This window comes from Fistularia commersonii, chromosome 30, assembly GCF_037954325.1.
Source record: "Fistularia commersonii isolate RoL2024-O1a breed Wild chromosome 30, RoL_Fcom_v1.0, whole genome shotgun sequence".
NCBI classification, from domain to species: Eukaryota; Metazoa; Chordata; class Actinopteri; order Syngnathiformes; family Fistulariidae; genus Fistularia; species Fistularia commersonii.
Window position 1 is genome coordinate 2,993,968 of NC_141313.1, and position 21,033 is coordinate 3,015,000.

The 21,033-nt window shown below is 50.5% G+C and overlaps 3 protein-coding genes across 7 annotated transcripts in view; 2 read left to right on the top strand and 1 right to left on the bottom strand.

Moving 5' to 3' along the window:
• Window positions 1-1,779: 1,779 nt before the first annotated feature.
• LOC147216102 (SH2 domain-containing adapter protein E-like) lies at window positions 1,780-7,533 on the bottom strand. The gene is made up of 6 exons (XM_086178281.1): window positions 6,968-7,533; window positions 5,417-5,543; window positions 3,277-3,513; window positions 2,747-2,930; window positions 2,544-2,663; window positions 1,780-2,215 (listed from the first exon to the last, which is right to left on the bottom strand). The coding sequence occupies exons 1-6, from the start codon at window positions 7,361-7,363 to the stop codon at window positions 2,023-2,025; spliced, it is 1,257 nt and encodes a 418-aa protein (XP_086034407.1). The 5' UTR covers window positions 7,364-7,533; the 3' UTR covers window positions 1,780-2,022.
• Window positions 7,534-8,581: 1,048 nt separating this feature from the next.
• pygo2 (pygopus homolog 2 (Drosophila)) lies at window positions 8,582-14,428 on the top strand. 2 transcript variants are annotated; one of them, XM_086177981.1, is made up of 3 exons: window positions 8,582-9,619; window positions 10,240-10,292; window positions 10,376-14,428. In XM_086177981.1, the coding sequence occupies exons 1-3, from the start codon at window positions 9,568-9,570 to the stop codon at window positions 12,038-12,040; spliced, it is 1,770 nt and encodes a 589-aa protein (XP_086034107.1). In that variant the 5' UTR covers window positions 8,582-9,567; the 3' UTR covers window positions 12,041-14,428. The 2 variants fall into 2 exon arrangements, with proteins under 2 accessions (XP_086034107.1, XP_086034109.1); XM_086177983.1 differs by having other exon boundaries at window positions 8,582-8,752.
• A 943-nt stretch (window positions 14,429-15,371) lies between these two features.
• Window positions 15,372-21,033, top strand: part of cgnb (cingulin b) — a 16,091-nt gene continuing 10,429 nt past the window's right edge. For 3 of the 4 annotated variants that reach the window (XM_086178436.1, XM_086178438.1, XM_086178439.1), the window contains exons 1-4: window positions 15,386-15,495; window positions 18,963-20,101; window positions 20,201-20,292; window positions 20,378-20,444. In XM_086178436.1, the coding sequence (XP_086034562.1) occupies window positions 18,992-20,101; window positions 20,201-20,292; window positions 20,378-20,444 (1,269 nt within the window). In that variant the 5' untranslated portion in view covers window positions 15,386-15,495; window positions 18,963-18,991. Of the gene's footprint in view, window positions 15,501-18,962; window positions 20,102-20,200; window positions 20,293-20,377; window positions 20,445-21,033 lie in introns of all 4 variants that reach the window. The other variant, XM_086178437.1, reaches the window with a different exon arrangement.

Genomic DNA, 21,033 nt, shown 5'->3' on the forward strand with positions numbered 1-21,033 from the left:
ATAAAAATATAGTAAAATCTGGGTTGGCCAACAAATATTAACAGCTACAGTCCAATATCTAAATCGTGTATTTTCAGCCAAAGTGGATCGTCAGTAGGAGGGTCAAACTCACTTTACCTGCTGTGGCGTTTTTGGATAGTTTGGCTTTTAATTCTTGGACAATTTTGTTTTTCTGGAAGGCTAACTTTAGCATACTTAGCTCCACGTAGATTGTACTCTTTGGTGCTGCATCATAGCACTAAAGACCTTCTTGAAACAGCTTTCCATCTGTATCGTCTTTTCTCCTTCTGGATATTTAGGGATCATTTGTGTTTGTCAATTCCACTTGTGTGTTTGACTTATTTATTTTAAGACAATCAGACCCTAAAATGTCGTGGTGGGCCACATTTGGCCCGCGGGCCTTGAGTTTGACATCTAAAATAACGTTTCCCTTCTCTGACGGGGGGGGGGGCCGGGCCAGTTTGTAACAAAAAGTGTGACGATCGCAGAGATGTTTAAACCAGAAAGCCACGCATAACCAAAAATTAACCCTTTCTGGGATCTTGACAGGAAAAAAAAAATCTGAAAATAAATAATAACGTTATTAATGAATAATATCTTTGTGTCATTTCTTGACGGATGAGAAAAACAGCCTTTCCTTTGAATTGAACAAAAAAATAATCGTTTGTCCACCGCAGGTTAAATACCCTGCATTCTGAATCTATTTTTTCTTACCTAATCTTTTCACCGTTATTCCGTGTTATTTGACATGGTTGTATCCAGGATTTTTTTTTTTTTTTTCTGAGGGAGGGGTGTCAGATAAGGCACAGCCTGCAGGAGGGGGGATGCAATGTTACGTTCTATGCATGTACAAGTCACAATTACGTGGCCAGAATGAACAAAATAAATCATAATGCATCTCTGGTATTGTTCAAGGGCCGGGGAAAATGTGAAGGCGGGCCGTATCCGGCCCCCGGGCCGTAGTTTGGTGGACCGCTGTCCTAGATGATTTAATTGAGGCTCTGGACGGCAAAAAATTCAATGTCGCTCTTTTTATTGATCCGTCAAAAGTATTTGAGACAGTCGACACAGACTGCTGATACAAGCCTGACAGCTCAGTGGCTTATCTCGGCTTGAAGCTGCCTGCTTTGACAGCTATCTATGCAACAGGACACGATGTGCTCAGGTGGTTGGAACTTCCTCTTCCTTTCTGAACGTTACCAATGCTGGGACACATTTTATTTTCAACCTGTACAAACAGTCTCGTCAAATGTCGCCTTTATGCTGACGACACCGTTCTTTACAGCAGTTCGACCTCACTCACTCAAGCTGGGTTTAGCGTCATCCGGTTAACCCTGTATTTGACCTTTGGTTGGTTTTAAACACGGATAAAACCAGGCTTGTGGTTTTCCCTCATAGAGTACTGGAATATCTAAAGGTAAATGTATTAGAGCAGGGTTCGAAATTTCAAATATTTGGGTTATATCCCGGATCAGGAGCTCTCATTTGAAGCCCGTATCAATACTCCGGTTCTTTTTCAGGAGCAAAACCTGTTCCTCTCTCGGGGTCAGAAAGAAATTAGTGACGGCGACCTTCTTGCCGAGTGCGTCATCCTAATTTATCACATCCTTGGACGCTGAGATTTGCCACCGGCACCACGAATTTCCTTATTTGTATTCTTTGTTGCAAAGCCTTACGTTGGTTTTGTCCGATCCGCGGGTGAGAACGGGATCGGGAAAAAGCGCTTTCGGCTTTGCTGCCCTTCCAGCATTGATTCCGCTACAAGAAACTCAAACGGCGTGAGATCTTTGAATGCCATTTTGACATTCTTAAATTCTTTTATTGTTGAGCCACCGGGCATTTCACCGTAAATGTTCTTAGATTGTACAGTCGCTTCTGGAAACAAGTGTTCTTCGGACACGCGCTGCCGACTTCACGGTCACATCGAGGAGGGTCTCACTGATAAACAGAAGAGGACTTAAGTACCCGAAGAGCTCCCTGACCGGGCCTGAGGTCCGTACAGGATTTTGCATTGAAATCCGCCTAGATGAGCTGGTGGAGGCGAGGCACCGGGTGCAGCAGGGTCATGTGCTCGGCGCCGTTGAAAGGCAGCCGCTGGGTGCAGTAGTGGTGCACCACCTCGGGGATGCTGTGGAAGACGCAGCTGCTCTGGTCCAGGGTGTAGCCGTTCTCCTTGGTCTGGGCGACGATGATGTGCACGCAGCCCTGGCTGGTCCTGGGAGCGAGGCCAGAGGGGAACAGAAGAACATTTGTTTGTGCAAATGACTTCCACCCGCCGGACGCGTCCCAGATAAGGCCGTCGGGACACGGTCGCCGGCAGGAAAACCTCACACATTAGCAGGAAATATGTAAATAATAAGATCCCGGGTTGCATTGTTTGCACCTAACTTGTGTAACCATGACGACGCTGGGTGTTTTGAATGAAAGGCTCATTAAGCGCACCAGCGCTTAAATATATAATTCTGGCGTTTGATCGCCCCGGCGGGCGAATACCTCACCCAGCTCCCGGAGTCACCGCAGATGCACTTTCAGCTTGCACTCACTTGAGGGCGATGGAGTACTTGCTGGTGTCCGATTCGCTGACGCGGACCAGGAAGCTGGCCTCCCTGCAGCACTGCAGCTGGATCTCGGCCTCCTGGCGGGTCACGCAGCCGTGGTACCAGCTGAGACGGGGGGGGGGGAATTACAGACTTTTCTTTCGGTCGGATCTTTATCGGAGGATCTCGCGAGGAACCCGTCGCCTCACCTCTGTCTCTCCAGGGGCAGGGTGGGGTCGACGCAGCGGGCCTCGGGGTCAGAGGTCAGCGCCTGAACCGAGGATCTCAGGATCTTCTGCGTCCAGCTCTTCTGCCGCGTGTGCTGCTGCTGCTGCAGCTGCCGGGTCAGGGTGGGATGCGGCGGCTCGTCTTTGACGGGGCCGTCGAAATGCGCTGCGGGATGAGAAACGGGAGTTGAGACGCGCGCCCTGCGTTTCGGGGAGGGGGTTGAACCAGATGCCGGATCCGCCGGCGAACACGGGGAGACAGCTCTTTGATGCCTCCTGCAGGATGTCACTCAGATAAAAATAAAAACACCGACGCCGGCGCTGAGTGAAACCCGCCTGGCAACTGTCTCGCACAAAGTTTGGCGGCTGCCGAGGTTCGCCCAGACTGCTTCCAGTCTCACGGCCAATTAGAGCCTGCTAAAATCATCGCTTTTTAAAGGGGGGGGGGAAGCATCCTCGTGCTTCCGACTCTGTCGAAAGTTTCAAACGAATGTGAAACGTCGGGATTTTACCTGACAGAGTCCTCACGATGCTCTCCTTCTTCCACTCCCAGGGCAGCTCGTACTCAGCGGAGGGACGGAGGTCCAGCTCCGGCCGCGTGGCCGCCGGCTTCTCGCCGTCGCCGCCTCCCTCGTACGGCACGTCGTAAATCTGCGAGCCGGTCGGCTGGCCCGCGTCGGCGGGGACGTCGCCGCCATCCGTCAGCAAACACACTTTGAGCAGGTCCTTGGATCCCCGGCGTCTGATCTCTGCCAGAGAAGGAACCGCTGGATTAAAATTTAATGTGTTGATGCACAAACAAACAAAAAACAACTACTGAGACTTGGGAGGAAGGAGAGAGAAGGAACACTCGAGGAGGGAAATATGGAAGGCTGTTCTCAGAACTCACGGCGCTCCAGAACTTTAGAACAGGGTCTAAAAAGTTATACGTCTTGATGGCATTTAATTTACTTTGTCTTTGAAATAACAAAAAAAACGTTTTTCGTCACCATTTGTACATGTGAAAATGACAACTGGATCTTGATTTTGGCCCCTAATGTCAGGGAAAAATATTTATATATATGGATCTAGATTTCATTCACCTACATATATACCTATATATATGTGTGTGTGTATGTATGTATGCATATGTATGAATGAATGCATATACATATACACACACATATATATAAATATTTTATACATATACACTGCTCAAAAAAATAAAGGGAACACTTAAAAAACACATCCTAGATCTAAATGAATGAAATATTCTTATGAAATACTTTGCTCTTTACACAGTTGAATGTGCTGACAACAAAATCACACAAAAATTATCAATGGAAATCAAATGTATCAACCCATGGAGGTCTGGATTAGGAATCACACTCAAAATTAAAGTGTAAAAATAAACTCCAGGCTGATCCAACTTTGATGTAATGTCCTTAAAACAAGTCAAAATGAATCTGTGTTGCTTCCTGAGTGGACACTATGATTTCACACAAGTGCGATTGACTTGGAGTTACATTGTGTTGTTCAAGTGTTCCCTTTATTTTTTTGAGCAGTATATATATATAGTTATGAATTACATTTGAGGTGTTCAAGAAAATGTTCAAGAAAATTGCACCATTTTTAATTGTGTATCTCATTATTGAAGATATGGTGGCGCCCCCCCCCCCCCCCCCCCCCCCCCCTCCTCACTGCAAGAAGGTCCCTGGTTGAATTCCACCTTTCTGTGAGTAGTCTCCATGTTTTTTTCTGTTTCTGAGTGGGGTTCCGGCAGGTTCCTCCCACAGTCCAAAAACACGCGAGAGAATGAGTATAAACTTGGTAATTTACAAACAAATATGTAAAGTAGCTTCTAATTTAGCTGTATGCTAACAACCAGCAGTGAACCTCAGATTATGATGTAGCATTCGGCTAATTTGAATCCACGGCCGAGGTGGAGCTAGATTTCATTCATCCGTGCGTTCGCGATTTAAAATGAAAAAAAAAAAAAAACCAACAACTTTCCCCCTTTTATGGCGTAACGACGGCGGGGTCACCCCACGCCGGGATTATTCACTGACAGACGGGATTAGAAAGCCGTCGGATTACGAGCGCCGATTCTTCCGCGCGGAAACGCGGCTCCGGTCTCACGACCCGGCCGGGTGAGCCAAAGTGACATCAGCATCCCCGAGAGTGATTTACGCCGCGCGGTTTGACTCGGGTCACATCATCACATCCTCTGCAGACCTCTTTTTGTCCCCCCCGCCCCGAAGAGGCCTGGAAGTAGCACGCGTTATTGATTGAGCGTCCGTATACCCGTCGGACCCGCTCACGCCGGCCTATTGTGTAACCCTTTGACTCGAAACAATGGAGTGATGGTAGGAAAGGTTGAGAAAACATGCGATTGGACCACCAGCTTCCTGGATGCTGGGAAGTCATGATAAATGGTCAGATGGGGGGGGGGGAGGTGGAGGGGGGCTGGGGGCCACCTTCCTTTTTGGAGAATAGCACCAGGAAACAGAGACAGGAAACAGGAAGTAGGGACAGGAAACTGCACCCATTGTCCGAGTCCCGTGCGCAGTTGCCGTGGCGACCCCGTCGGGGTGCGGGGGGACGGGGAGGGGCGCCGAGGGGGAACGAGTTCGCGATCTCAACCTTCGGCCTCGCCCGCTCCGCTGGGGGTACCTGTGATCATCTGCTGGGCGTCGTAAGGCTCCATGTAGCCGTCGTTCTCCCCGACGCGCTCGGCCTCCCGCTGCTCTCGGGTTTTCTGGGCGTCGAAGGGGTCGGCGTAGTCCTCCAGGATGATCACCTGTGGGGAAACACACCTTCAGCGATGTCGCGGGCGAAGCCGTAAATGTACCTGAGAGGCATGGACGTCAAAGATGATGCGCCAGCTTTGTTTTGCGAATCGTTTTTTTTGGCGAAAAACACCAGACGCTCCTTCCTGCCGCGGGAGTTACGACACCTTATAAACCCGCGCTTTCAAATAAGCGATATTTGAATGACACGAGATGAAAGATTCTGCTTCAGGAGACGACGGGTTTGTTCGCGTTTTCTTTTGTTCCCCAACCCCCCCCTGTCTCGGGGCGACCGCTCATCTTATCAGGGCCGTAGAACCTCACGGGGGACAACGACGGGCCGTAAACCGAGACACTTTTTAGATGTTTAAAAAAAAAACCTCAAACACACTTCTCTCCTTTATAGGTCGTAAACGTGTGACGCTACGGCGCGAACGCCATCGACACTGAGCGGACGCCCCGAACAGAAATCTCTGCAAATTCCCAAAACATAAGCATTCCCTGTTTTATTCTTCCCCTCTCTTCTGTCACGCCTTATATTCTCCTTTTTTTTTTTCCGCCTCTCCGAGCACCAGCGTGTCAGATAACCTGCTGCTTTGGATAACACGATAGCCTTCACCGGGAGGAAGGTAGGGGGCACTGACAGGGAGGGACGAGGCGGAGGGGAGCGATGAAACACGGCGTACAGGAGGGAAGAGGGGGGAGGAGGCTGACCGCAGCTTTGTGTGAAGGGTGAGGCGAGGGAGAGATAGACTCACTGGGAGGAGAGGAAACAATGGGTGGCAGAGACAAAAGGGGGGGCAATAATATCCATTTTCAGGGTTTGGACAACATCCTCGCTCCGACACCCAAAACTATTTTCACTGGTGGTACGACTGCTTATCTATGACCCCCACCCCCCACTCCTGATCCTCAAAAGTTTCTCACTGCTAAGAAAAAAAGGAAAAAAAAACTAAACAAGCCTATTTTTATTTATTTTTTTTACTATTTACAGATTTCTCAGGGAATTAAGTTTTATTATAATATGAGTGGGGGGGGGGAGGGAGCTAAACTCACTCTAGTAGATTTACTCAGTAATGTAAATAAACTACTGATATTGATAAGATGAGATGATAAGATGAGATGAGACCAACTTTATTAATCCCGAAGGAAATTGTTGTGCCAGAGTTTCAAGTAAAAAACATAACAGTAATAGATAATAGTAGAAAGGATAACGGTGTAGTGGTGAAAGTTCATCATTAATAGTGTCAATAAAGTATTCTAGTACTTTGTTGTAACTGTCAGAGAAACGCAGTAGAAATACATTTAGTAGAGTTTGTATAGTTCTTTCCCCATTTAGCTTTAATAATAATCATACAAATACACTTCTCATGGGGGTCACCTCTGCAGATGGGTGCATGTTTGCAAACAACCACGCATGTTTTCCCCAACTCACCGTTTCCGTCTTGCACGGAGGGGTTTTCTCCGGTTCCGGTGCCGCCGGGCCCCCGGGGCCCTTGTCCTGGTGGTCCACGCGGATGAGCCGGTTATAGGCGGCTCTGAGCGGCCGCTGCGGCTCCTCGCTCGGCGGCTCCGCTTTGGAGTTCTTGCGGCTTTTCCCGGGTAGGAGGCCGTCCCACACCTTCCCGCTGCGGCTCAGCTCCGCGGCGGAGTTCTTGCGGTTCCTTCCGGGGAGCAGGGAGCCGACCCCGCCGGTGCCGTCCGGGGAGGAGTTCTTGCGGGGGCCCGGTTTGGGGCCCGTCGCTTTGGTACCGACGGACTCGGATGCCGTGCGGGTTCTGTCGGAGCCGTTCCTCAGATTGATGGGGAACTCCCTGAACCACTTCGCCATCGCGGCCCCGTCGGAAGCCGGCCGAGGTCCCTGCCTGCAGCGGCGGCTCTCCGCGCCATGCACCGGGGCCCCGGAGACGCGCCTCCGCGAATCACGGCCCGTCCGATAATGGGCTCCCGCCGCTCTCTTCCAGGATGCAGCCTGTCCGGACAGCGATGCCCACACCTCGGTTTAAAGCATGTCATAAGTGCTTTAAAAGTTACAATCGTGGCTTGTGCCAGCCGGGACACCTGTGGCTTCTTCTGAGGGAAGACAAGGGCGTCCGAAAGTTCTTCTCGCTCCTGATGAGGGGTCCCATCCCCAGGAGGGTCTCATCCGGCTTTGGGGATTCCTTGCACGGTCACACTGCCTCTCCTCGCTGCGTCCTGCAGAGGGGTTGTCCGTGGGCAGGGCCCCGGTGGGCGGTGAAAGGCTTTTTAATTGCGGATGCTTTGCCCTGATTTATAACCTTTTGCACCAATAAGGCAAATCCGATCCTCATCCACTGACCTACAGGCGAAGCTTTGAAACACATTTGCCTGATGCTGATGCTGATCACTGTGCATTTTCTAAGCTGCCTAGGAGAATGTGCCTCAAAATTAAATTGGAATGGAATCCGATGTAAATTACTCATGCAAAGAAAGCGACAGGATCAAAATGAGACTGAACTATCTGGCAGACTGGGTGCCGAGAAACAAACTATATGTAAAATAGTACCATTATTATGTTTATTCTTATTATAATTATTGAACACCTGATGTCAGCCATTATCGCGCTATAATCCACCCGTGCTCGTGACAAGAAAAAGTGTTATCCGTGCATTTATTTACCCGTTTAACGCTGACGTGCGTGTTATTCGATTGATTCTGGGTCCTAATTCGACATTTATAATGAATTTCTATTTAAATTAGCCGCAGCAGAGACGCGTCTCCGTGTTGTAATTGTACACGGCATACTTGGAAAGTGGTCCGTTCTGAACGGCTCCATACGCCTCAGCGGTAGGTAAGACGATGAAAGTATCGACTTCCAAATTAATGCCGTTGGCGGCAATGAACACACGAGATGTTCGGGAGTCCATTCTTGGTGTGTTTTAACGCGACAAACTTAAATGGAATTAACTTTTCGGTGACTGGTTTGTTTGGAAAGCATCACACATTCACGGCGGATACCTGTGGACACCCCTATTTTACTACGAGTTGTAACCTTCCATGCTGCGCGTTACTACTGCCTGTCCCTCTTTGTCCGGTGGCGATGGAAGGCCATGATAATTATGGCAAAATTTGCGTTTTTGAATGAATTATAGATGAATGGTGCATCAACAAACATACGCCGCGTGAGGACTGGTTTGCTGGCAATGAATCACCAGAGAGTTTCAATTTAAAGGACAGCAGAGCAAGCATCGGAGAAAGGGTACAGTTTGCTTCCAAGACAGTCTGCAAGATGGCTAGCTATCTTCAGTGGCATGCTAACGTTAGCTAAAAAGCTAATGTTAGCATAGTAAACAACAGTTTTCACTGCGTGATCGGTTACTTATTTTGAATGAATGCTGTAATGTCTTGCATTGCTTTCACACTTACAGTATCCGATTTCGCGTGACTGTTCTCAATTTGGAATAACGCTATTTATCGGAGTGTTTCGGCTATCTGGTCAAACCCCGGCGCTGCTAGCTAGCCACATTAAGTAACGTGGCTAGCCAGCCAGCCAGCCAGCCAGTGTAATGTGTAGCTGTGCGTTAGCTAGCCAACCGAGCACCGAGCTAACGTTTCACATCTGTAAGTGATCATTTATGAAAAAAAAAGGAGGGAGGGGGTACTCTTGTTATTTGCCTGTGTCGGCTGTTGAGTTAGCTATCCAACTACCAGTTTCACCCGGTTACCGGAGACTGGCTTGCATTGGGACGAGCATATGCTAAGTAATGCCAACCAGCTCAGTTTTACCTGACACTTATTTGGTGACCAAATCCCAGCGTGACAGACGCCGCGGCGGCGAAACATTTGCAGCTGGAAAGGAGCGTTGGCAGACCTGGGCCGGCGACATAACACGATCCAGTTAACATTCGTGTTAGCTTTCTTGCTCTATTCCAAACTTAATTCAGCCTTTTGACATGACCTGAAGGCAGATTCCACCCACGCGGCTAAAAAAGCCTTCAAGACCTCGTCATTTTTAACTTTTTTTTCTTGCATATGAACGGTGATATGCCACTTCACCGACAGTCATATTAGCTAATGGCTGCCGAATCGGGGAGACTACTGGCGGGACAAGGAAAGCGAAGCAAAGGTAGGACTTAATTTCACCCATCTCCCAATCAGATCGGAATCATCCATTACCGCGCTACAATGGGCTGCACTGGTGCTGTTAGCAAATCCCCTCCTCGCCTCCCCCACATGTAAACTTCACGATTGTCTCCGGTGGCGGCTGTTTCTCACAGAGCGGATCTGTGAACGGGGCTCATGTCTACCTTGCTATCAATGTACCTTCCAACTCCCGTTTCCTCGTTCCCATGTCTTCGTCCTTTCCTGTCTCCCTCATTGACCTTACCTCTTCTGCCTCTGTTTGCGGCCTCTCTCCCTTCCGCCTGGGTCATTTGGTCTGCCTGGGTCATTTTGCGATTCAAGGCTTTCATAACTTTGACGATAGCGCCTGGATGTTCAGCATCTTGTCTCATGCCAGTCTATGTCCCATCATTGAATCCATCCCAACTGTCGGACATGGAAAAAGAGGCCCGAGGTCTAAAGCTGCTCCTCTCTGTCACTAAGGGGTATTGGCCAATCCAAATGCGATGCTGCACTACAGCGGTGCCGGACCGACAGAATAAGGAATGCACGCCAACGTTTGTCCCGTATAAAATCCTATTCTCTCCCCTTTCCACCCTCTCCCTCCGTATTGTGCTGTTTTAGCTTCACAGATGAAGAGCCCGGAGAAGAAGAAGGCGAGAAAGTCCACGACGCAGGTAATCCTCGGCGCCGCCGGCCCGCCCAGTCCCAGCGCGGCGGGGAAGGTTTACCCTTGTGTTTCTGTCTCTCGCAATCCAAGGCGGCGGGGTTCTCCCACCTCACGGAGTTTGCGCCCCCTCCGACGCCCATGGTGGATCACCTGGTGGCCTCCAATCCGTTTGATGATGACTTTGGGCCCCCGTCTCGTCCCAGTGGGGCGGGTGGTCCGGGCGGTGCGCCATTTCTTCCTAGTCCAGGGGCAGGTGGAGGAGGTGGGTATGGAGGTGCAGGCAGAATGGGCGGAGGCATGGGTTTCATGGGAGGCCCAGGAGGACCGGGCGGAGGACAGCCTGGCCGGAGGCCACCGTTTGGCCCCCCGTCTAACGCTGGGCCTCACCACCAGCTAGGTTTTGGAGGGATGCCTGGCTTTGGAGGCGGTGGTGGGGGTGGCAGCGGGGGAGGAGGTGGTGGTGGATTCCCTCCCGGTGGACCTTCTCAGTTTAATATTCCATCGACGTTCAGTCCGCCCATGCACCCCGGGACGGGTTTCAATCCCATGTTGTCTCCAGGGAGTATGGGAGGTCCCGGAGGAGGAGGTCCACCCCACCCTCGATTCGGCATGCCTCCGCAGCAGCAGCACGGACAGGGCGGACACCCGTTTAACAGCCCCCCGTTACCCGGTGGCGGAGGCCCCAGAGGGCCCCCGCACGGCCCCATGCCACCCATGGGGGGCATGGGTCCCGGTCAGAGTATGAACATGATGGGTGGCATGGGGGGTGGCCCTGGAGGCAACATGATGGGTGGGTTACCAGGAATGCCCCCTCAAGGACAATTTCCTCCCTCACAGGATGGCCCCTATCCTGGTCCCAGCCCCCCGGGTCCAGTCAACGAGGACGGAAAGAACTTTGGGGGAGGAGGAGCGCCACCCGGGCCTCAGCAACAGCAACAGCAGCAACAGCTTAACTTAAATCCGAACGGCCCCCCTCCGAATAATACTACTCCGGGGCCCCCTCCTAATTCTGGCCCACCGCAGCCCGGCGGAGATTTTCCAGGGCACCCCGACGTCCAGCAACCCAATGCCAATACGCCTGGTCAGCCTCCCTCAGCACCGCCGCAGCCTAACCCCAACTCCTCTCCGACCGGCCCCCTGAACGGGTCGGGCCAGCCCCAGCATCCGCCGCCCGGTCAGCTCCAAGCCCCCGGCAATACAAACGCCGCCAACTCTGCCAACTCTACCCAGCAGCAGCCGCAGTCCACCCCCCCAAACTCTGCCCCCGGCTCCGCGTCCCACAGCCAGCAGAACAACACTCCGGGCCCCGGCGGGCCCATGTCCAACGCCGCCTCCGGCTCAGGCCAGAACAGCATGGCCAACAACAACGGAGGCAACACGCCCGGCAGCAACCCGAACCCCCCCTCTAACTCCACCTCCACCCCGAACACCCAGTCTCCTCTGCCCCCCGGCCCCTCCGCCGCGTCAACCGGCTCCGGCTCCGGCCCCGGGAAACTGGGGGGGCCCGGCATGGTCTTTCCGTGCGGCCTCTGCCTGGCCGAGGTACACGACGACCAGGACGCCATCCTGTGCGAGGCGTCCTGCCAGCGCTGGTTCCACCGCGACTGCACGGGCCTGACGGAGCCGGCGTACGGGCTGCTGACTCGGGAGAGCGCCGCCGTCTGGGCCTGTGACTTCTGCATCAAGACCAAGGACATCCAGGCCGTGTTCGTGCGCCAGGGTTTGGGCCAGCTGGTGGCGGCCAATGAGAGTTGAGGAGCGGGCGACGACGTAGCAGCGTGGAGATCGGAGACGAGCGCGCGCAATCCTTGGCTCTGGACTAACTGACCCGGGTGTCATAATAGCTACTTGCCCAGCTTTTTTCGTCTAGCCCTTTACTCATTCACAACACAGAGAAACACACTCATTGACATTAATGCTTCTATAGAGCACTTTGACTGAGGCAAATCCCCCCCCTCCCCGATAGAAGTCAAATCATGATGAATGTTATCTAATACGGTCCGTCAGACAACTAGCCTGCCAACCAGCAAAGCACTGACACCAACACACTACCTCACACACTTTGACCGTGTTCAGACTTGGGGTTCGACAGCCCGAGTGATTTGATGGCAGGTGGACCGCTTTAGAGCACGCGACCGGACGATCGACGCGTCGACCAGCTGCAGATTTTATTTACCAAAACGTATCGGCGGAGATACACCCGCTCACATCGGGCGAAAAACGACCAATGAGATATTTATTTTTCATTCACAGATCATTTCGACCGCATCGTTCGTTTTTTTTTTCCCAGATGAAATTTGAAATACCTTTTTTAGCGTGATCATGTTTTGCGCCCACCGACCGAGTTTGATCGTGATTATCAATTAAAGTTTTTTTTTTTTTTAAAGAAAACCAAAAAAAAAAAAAAAAAATGCCATCTGTTGAGATGCTGCAACCTCCGATGATCCGCATAAATCAGAAAAAATTACCCCGGTTGATGCTGTTATGTTGTGTAATAATAACATTATGTTGCCGTTGCCCTGCAAACTTAATTTTTAAGCGTATTATAGACAGATAATCGGGATTAGGCCGTCCTTTAGTGTGGGTGAGGGACACGCTTGTGTTCAGAGAGCGGCCCAGGCGGCCTCCGGAGCTCAGTGACAACTTGAATCCACGGCTGTCCGCCTCCCATCAGATCACCCCAGGTGTGGATCCTGATGCCGGTTCTGAACAGGGCCATTGTGACTGACTGGCACGGAAGCTCCCGCACTGACTTACTGTGACTGACTCGTCCCCTCTCGTGCACACAAGCAGTGACATTTATAAAAAAAAAAAAAAAAGTACACAAAAGTTAGGCAGATGAATAAACCACTACTACGGTGAAGGGTTTTTTTGTTTTTGTTTTTTTTTTTTGGCCCAGTGTTTATCGCTGTAACAAGTCAAAGTGTCGAGATAAATTTTTCACAGCCTCCTATTGAAACTGACATGAAATAGCAAGTCTTTAAATTGGAAAAAAAAAAAATACTGAGTGCCTAAAAATCTAAAGGGCCTTGAAGTGTATTTATAATTCACAGCTTTATGTCATGAAACGCTTTGTTCGCGCTCTGCCCTCACACCATTTCTATTTTTTGAAGAAGTATCAAAGAACTCATCAGCATAATGTATAGTCTCAGTAGCAAGTGTATTGTAAAAGAGAAATATCAATTTACTGGGGGGGAAAAAAAAATCATAAGTTTGACAACACCTGTACACACACATACACACACACACACACACACAAGCGGCCACACACACATAACTCGACTCTGTAACTGTATGTCATTTTGTACCCAAGAGCTGATTAAATTCAAAAGGAAATCCAGGACAGATTTTCACCCGCAGAGGCTTTTACCACCAAAACCGTTGTAAATATGTATCAGAAACCAGACCCGTGGAACCCCATCCGACGCCAACACGTCACAGAATCAAGAAGATGAACTCCGGCGTCCCGCCTGTGCACACCATGGCTTTTTTTATATACCGAACATTTGGGTCAACTGCGTCTTTTTTTTTTTTTTTTTTTTTTTTTTATCCGCAAAACACATGAATTGTGAAATCAGTGCTTTTGGATGGCGTCGGCATAGCAAGTAGTGACGTTATGTCATATCCGATGTGCATAGTCTCTCTTTATCTTTTTTTTTTTCTTTTCATTAAGAAACCGGGGAGGGTTGGGTGCATGTGAACCAATGCAGTAACTGACCTGTTGGTGTTTATACTCTGGCCTCCGTGCTGCCGGGGCCCCTGGAAGTAGACCAAATAACTAAAAAGAGCAAGAACTACCATTTTCAAATGTCTGTCACAGTATAAGGTGTTTATAACTATCCTTCTCTCTTTCCTTGTTTTTTTGTTTTACTCTTGATTCAACTTCCGAGTTGCCTTTCTGACATCTTCCCCCTCAGCTGTACATTCTTTATTTTGTACTGGTATTTGTGCTGTGCTCTTGCTCCACTCTGCCGCCACCTGGTGGAGCCAGTGAGTCCTCTCACCAGGTGGCAAAGGGAAAGGTACTGAACTCTGAAGTAAAGATTTTTTTTATGTACTTGTCCATATCTGTTTTTATTCCTTTTTTTTAAACACATTTGGTAATCGTTGTATTAAACTGATGGTTGAAAAACCCGTAAAATGGATATTAATTTAATGTTCTTTGTCATACTGTTTAGATTTGGGTTGTAGCCTAAACATATTCTTCTTAATTTACAGTTTAAATTAAGTATTCTGTATTTACTCCTGACAGTGGTATGCTTCTTATACCTGACATTAGGGATTGAAGGGTTAAATTCCAGTTTGAAATCGGTGTCAAAAATGATTGCAAACCGAATGTTTAAAATTTCCCTGAATTTGCTAACAAATAACATTAGATTTCACACGTTTGCAAATCAACATATTGCCGTTGAAATTGTGTGGGACGCAATTTAAATTCAGGGTTAATGACTTGGATTATAACAGTGGGCGGTTAATGCACAGGTACACTGCGAAGTATAAAGTACGGTGAAACTCCAAAAATGGTTTCCTCTATTTTTCGAGCAAAACATTTGGCTTCATGACTTAATTGCACTCTTCACGCAGTTTGCACAACGTCAATTAAGTTAGCATATAAATAAAAATACATTAACGATATTTGCTCGCCTTCTTTGATTACCTTGGGTTAAAACGGGTGAGCATATAAAATAAGAATAAGAACTTCATTTATCCCGAAGGAAATTGTTGTGCCAGAGTTACAAAGAAAACATAACAATAATAAATTATAGTAGAAAATTGTATGAACAGTAAAAAATATATACAATAAGATAAAAACACATCGACGACGTTTGATCGTCGTCTTAATTTGGGATAAAACGGGTTATCATATGAATAAAAACACTTGACGCTTGTCGATTCCAATTATTTATCTGCACCTGAACGCCTCACCGGCGATCCGTTGCGGAGTGCGGGACTCACCCAGGCCACGCCCCCCGGGAGCCTCCGCAGCCAATCAGGTGCGCCTAAAGGCGGAACCGACGGCCCCCCGACGCGCTGGCAACAGGTTGCACCGGTGGCGAAGGGAAGTAGTCTCCCCCCCTCCCGCCCCTCCACCCCGTTTCCCCGGTGAGGCGTTGTGACACTTCGGCCGCGGCGGAGAGGCGGGCGAACGGACTCCGGAGCTCGGAGAAGCGGGAGGCGCTCCTCGGGGGGGCGTCGGCTCAGCTGTGCAGGTGCGGTACGTGAAGTATCCTCCGACGAGTTCCTCCTCCAGCCGCCGCTTGTTTGTTGTTTGGAGAGTGGGGTTTGTTTGTTTTATTATAATTTTGTTTCAATCAGCCGTCTATATTCGACCCAAGCGGGGACACCTGTGGCTTCTTTCCCATCCCCGCCCCCCCGGGCTGTCCCGGTCACTAAAACGGCAGAAGCGGACTCGCATCGGGAGAGAGGGATGTTTGTGTTTCTCTTTACCGGGATATGGCGGGACGGACGCCGCCGAGGAGGAGCGGGGCGTCCGGAAGGTGTCAACCGGCCCAGCTCGTTGTTTGTTCGGGGTCCGGACCGGCCGAGCCCCGCTGGTTTCGGAGCGCACCGATACCGACCGACCGGACGGGCGGGTTTGACGCAACGGGTCCCGTAGCCGACAGGTGCACGCCACAATAGCCCCCACCTTCCTAGCTAATGTTTAAAAACTGTTTAATTTTCAAATGTCTTGGTGTTTATCTGTAAGATAGCTCCCCCCAAAAAAGAGTTAAATAACATTACTTTTGTTTCCCCCTCCCCCTCAGCTGAAGTACACACGGGTTTTTTCGATTAAAAACACCCCGAATACTATCCCCAAGCTTCGGTTTCATGCTAACGGCTCAACCGACGCTCCTTGGCTGCGTCGCCCCTTGTTCTTCTTTTTTCTTTCCCCTCAGCCTTTTTACTATTATCATATGTTTGTCGGCATTAAAATGTCAAAAAGCAAAAAAAAATAGCCCTGACGTGAAACCTGTGCCGGGGGCTTCTCCTCCGAAGTGTTTGTGTAAACATGTGGCTCCTAATGAGGGACCGCATTGACATAATGTTGGCGTTTTGCAGCATCCAGCTTTATTTGACACACCTTTTAGCTTAGCTTAAATATTTACAGTTCTAGTTTTTTGTTGTTTTTTTTTTGCATGAAAACCCACTTTTTAGCAGCAAGACTATTGCACTGTTTCAGCACGTGGGCGTGCAAACAATTGGAAATTAAATTGATATTCAGTTTCATATCGTGTATATGGCAGATTGATGTTTTGTGATATTGCAATTTATTGACATTAATGGGCTTATTGTGTTTTTACAACAAAACAGCAAACAGCACAAAATCCAGTGCAGAATAATCATCATGGCTCGTTACATTGACGGTTTAATGATATGACGTTTACTTTCGTTGCTTTCTTTTTGGACGGCAACTGCGACTATTATTATCTTTTGTTTCTGAATGTTACCATCATTTCTGTAACCGTTGTCAGTCTTTTCACGGCAGCTGGATTTGTATTTCTTCCTTTGAAGATGTTTCACCTCTCGGATGTTGAGAAGACGTCCGCAAGAATTATCTATGACCCGGGGTGACTCAGAACCTCCACAGACATCATTTCTGTCGAACGCTTAAACAGCACTTAAACCACCGAATGGGATAAATAATCGGCATCTAGAAACGAGTTCTCGTCACGAAACCCCCAAGGCTACGGGAGGCTACGAGGGGAAAGTGGAGGGCGCAGAAATGAGGCCAGAGCAAAACAAGAAGAGCCGGGGAAGAGGATCGGGGAACAGCGACGGCAGATAAGCCCGTTTGGTGGCATTCCTGTGTCCTGTTGACACAGCCGTTCCCTGTGAGAGGTGAGCCAGCCGTGACCTGGCAGCGCGAGGGTAGCGGCCCAGCTTTTTTTTTTTTATGAAAAATGCACCCTTTACGTGGACTCCGGGAGTGATCGTGACAGCTGAGAGCCTTGGCTAGTACAGGTGGTCGTCCCTTCATCATGACCACCCAGATCACCTGGCAGCATGCATTCACTCATTTATTTATTTTTGTCTCTTTCCACTAGATCTCTTCTGATGTGGCGCAGGCGCCAGCATTTTCTTTTTACCTCCCTCGAACGTGTGGGTCTTACAACTGATGCTGCCCCAGTTCTCAGCTTCCTCTTAATCTATCTTATTATACAAATGCAAACCACGCGCGATGCCGAGTGTAAACGGGAGCGAGCGGAATCTGAGGAATGTTGTCCAAGAGACAAAGGCTGACTTTGATTCCCTAATCTTACCTCACCGCCTGTGGATGGGTTAAACTATAACCTAGCGGTCAGTTGTATTTACATTCATGCCAGAAGGCCCGAGTCGTTGCCGCGAGCGTGCACGGGGACGGGCACGGCGAGCTCTCCGGCGTGGCGAGAAATGGCGCGCTCACTTCCAACCTTCCACTTCATAATAAGAGACGCTCCTCTGCGTGATGGGTGAACTACCTGCTCCCAGATGGAGATGCCAAATGAAAAACAGGGATACGACTGTGTGTGTGTGTGTGTGTGTGTGTACGTGTGTGCAAACCTTCACACTTGAGCTGACGTGCGCGCGCCCGCACTGCTCAAAGTAAACAGTGCACGCCTGAGTGGCTCTGGAGTCTGGTGACTGTGGAGACCCTGGCAAAGGCACAGGGAGGGAGAGGGAGGCCCATTCCTGACATAACCCCTGGTGTTTAATGCTCCACAGAGCCTGGACAATAGGAGAAGCATTCACCTCCTCGTGGTGTTTCGTCTCCGCGCCCGTTTTCAGAGGAGATTCGAGGGGGGCTGAGACAGTCTGATATGGCGGTTTGCCCCCGATAGCTGGTTAATCATTTGATTGTCTAAGCCAAGAACGGAAAGCTCATTATGAGCTTGGTTTGCTTTTGGAGATTGTTTTTCACATCGTGACGTTTTGGTTCGGTCTCCCACGCAGGTAACGAGTCGGAACGCGGGGATCTCGGTCGTTCATTGCAACCGGTCGAATGGGATCGATAGAGTTGTGTGCGCGCCATCCCGCTCGTGTCAGTCAAGTCAGAACTCCACGAGCTAATTGAAACACGACATTTGGCGTAATAATGTTTAAATCTTTTGCCAGTGTTTTGCCGAGCGTGTACACGCAGGCGCACCTAATATTTAAGGACTATCTGCGGATCTGTGCATCTGATTTGCAGCTTCATACATAATCCAAACGGCCCCGGAGTCGCAGTTCGGTCTTATCGAACCCAATCCGTCAATAAAAAGGAGGAATTAGCACCGTCAGGGTTCTGTTTACCTCCGGGGGACGAACCGGGAGCACTTGCATCGCGTCCTCCCATCCAAACAGTCCAGGAAGTGCCTTGTTTGTGCTTTTCATCTGTTCAGAAAGTGGGATTATTACAACTGAAGCAAGGGGCTGTATATGCATCATCTCTTTTACACACACACACCTGCTGGGAACAGCGGGGGCATTTTTGTTAAAAGTGAGTCGCGACAACTGTTTCTGGTGGAGAAGGAGTGGGAGGACAGAAGTTTTGTCAAGATGTCTGAGCTTCTCCTGGGGAGACGGCGGGAAAGGAGGAGGTCCATGTAAATAAAAATGGGGTGATGATACCTTTTGCAAGAGGTCAGGAAGAATAGAATTATTCTGGCTCTGCTCCTCCAGTGATTCACCGGATTTGCATTTCTGCCTCCCCATCCAGGCTGCCTGTATGAAAACAAGGAAGTCACCATGAGCGCCCTTTCCACTGACAGGAAGCCCCTGGTCGACTACGGCGTCCAGATCCGCTTCATCAAGGATCTCCACGACACCGGCGGGAACCCTCCTGAGAAATCCAAAGGGAGCAGCAGTAGCGGCGGCGGCAGCGGCAGCAGCAGCGCGCCTCCCCCCTCCAGTAAATATGGAGTGGCGGTGCGGGTCCAGGGAATCTCCGGCCAGCCGTACGTGGTCCTGAAGGACGGCGAGAAAGGCGACTCGTACGGCGTCCAGCTGAACACCCCGACCCAGAGCCCGGGGCCAAACTCGCCCTACAGCACCCTGAACAAAAGGGAGGAGCCGGCCGAGTTCTCCAACCCGTACGCGGCCGCCGTGAACGCAACTCGGCCTGCCGTGTCCGCGGCGGAAGAAGAAGACGGGGAGGCCTTCAGCAGTCCTCTGAGGAGACCCCCCGGGGACGGCCAGGCCGGAACTCAAGGGGAGGAGGAGGCCGGCGCCGGCAGACGGGCGGAGACGTCAAAAGCTGAACCCAAAGCGGCGGCCGGCGAAGCAAAGAAGGACGATAAGGAGGAGTACAACGAGGCCGGGCTGAAACCGGTCAAATTTAACGGCGGAGGAGCCAGAGGATTGAAACAGAACGGTTTCACCGGCTCCCTGGGGAGGAGCGGCGCCAAGCAGGGCGCCGCCGCGCCGTCCCGGCCCTCGCCCGAACCCTCGGCGTCGGGCGAGCCGGTCCCCGCCATCGACACCAACTCCCTGGCTCCCATCAACAAGCTCATCAGCAAGTTCAACAGCGGCACGCCGGGCGGGCCCCCGCAGACCAGGGGCCGGACGGGGGCCAGGCAGCGGCTCAGGTTCGACGAGCGCCGCCGCTCCAGAAGCCTGGACGCCCGAAAAGACGACGGCCGCGAGGTTCCGCTCCCGCTGCCGTCTTCGCCCACGCTGAATCCCTACGCCTCGGTGGCCGCCTCCCCGAAGGTGTTGCCATCGTCGGCCTCGGCGAGCGGCGGCCTGGGATGGAGCCCCACGCCGGCCCTCAAGGTGGCCCCGTTCGGAGAGCAGAGCTTCAAGTCCCCAGGGAAGTCCGCCGCCAAGGACGCCCCTCAGGTTGCAGGGAAAAAGCCCGTGAGTGCAAGCGGACGCGGAGCCCGAGAGCTCCGAGACGGCTTTTTTTTTTTTTTTTTTCCCCCTCTCTTATGCTCAGTTTCCTGTTTCCGCTTGAAGGTGATACCTGCGAGGAGCCCGCAACAAAGAGCAGAGATCAGCGGCGGCGAGGAAGATGTGAAACAAGCTATTTACAACATTCTCAGAGAGGGGTAAATAAGGAAACAGTCGAGTGTGTCGCCCGTCATGATTCGGTGGATTTCGGCGGTTTAATTCTGCCTCCTGTTTCCTTGTCAGCACCGCTGAGACGGAGGGAAGCCTCAGGAGGAAGGTCAACCTGGTGTATGAGACGGCCACTCTGAAGGTAGAGAGCACCTCACGGCCAAAGGCCTGTAACCTTTCCGGAGAAGATAAGGCAGTTTTAAAATGTTCAAGCCAGGGTTTGGGTAAAGTTTCGAGACGTGAGATCGTCATCGTGTTGATTTAACTGTCCTCACTTACGATGCTGGGGTCCCCTGAGCAAACGCACCTCCTAGGAAGGGATCTAGAGCATCATCTGCAAATGGAAAGTGACAGGTAGCTTTAGTTTTGGCTCCATTTCAGCCTCTTTTTATGTTCTTCGTTTTTTTTTTTTTGTTGTCGCAAATCTTAATTATCCCCTGCAGGCGGGTTCGTTTAGCCTGCGAAGAAACCTGAAACACAGATATGCCTTTTTCTCAGCTCTCAAAGGAGGAGAATTTGAACGCATAAGCACTTTTAATCCCCACCTATTTTGTTAATTATCGGAGAATATTGCCACCTGCGGAATGGCGGTGAAGACTATTTATTCGCCGCCTCGTCGTCCCCACGACGTTGCCATGCGACCAGCAGACACTCCCGGAGGCGAAAACGCACGTCACTAAGAAACCAGTCGGCAGGCAACTCGGAGTGAGGCGACAAGGCGGCGTTATTTA

What these genes read in the sequence shown, in the direction of transcription:
- LOC147216102 (XM_086178281.1), bottom strand. Translation starts at nt 7,363, where the DNA reads ATGGCGAAGTGGTTCAGGGAGTTCCCCATCAATCTGAGGAACGGCTCC. An exon ending in CTCCGTGCAAGACGGAAACG is followed by an intron (nt 5,544 to 6,967) that starts GTGAGTTGGGGA and finishes GTTTCCCCACAG; the next exon opens with GTGATCATCCTGGAGGACTA. An exon ending in AAGTACTCCATCGCCCTCAA is followed by an intron (nt 2,216 to 2,543) that starts GTGAGTGCAAGC and finishes CCTCGCTCCCAG; the next exon opens with GACCAGCCAGGGCTGCGTGC.
- pygo2 (XM_086177981.1), top strand. Translation starts at nt 9,568, where the DNA reads ATGGCTGCCGAATCGGGGAGACTACTGGCGGGACAAGGAAAGCGAAGC. An exon ending in ACAAGGAAAGCGAAGCAAAG is followed by an intron (nt 9,620 to 10,239) that starts GTAGGACTTAAT and finishes GTGCTGTTTTAG; the next exon opens with CTTCACAGATGAAGAGCCCG. An exon ending in CGAGAAAGTCCACGACGCAG is followed by an intron (nt 10,293 to 10,375) that starts GTAATCCTCGGC and finishes TCGCAATCCAAG; the next exon opens with GCGGCGGGGTTCTCCCACCT.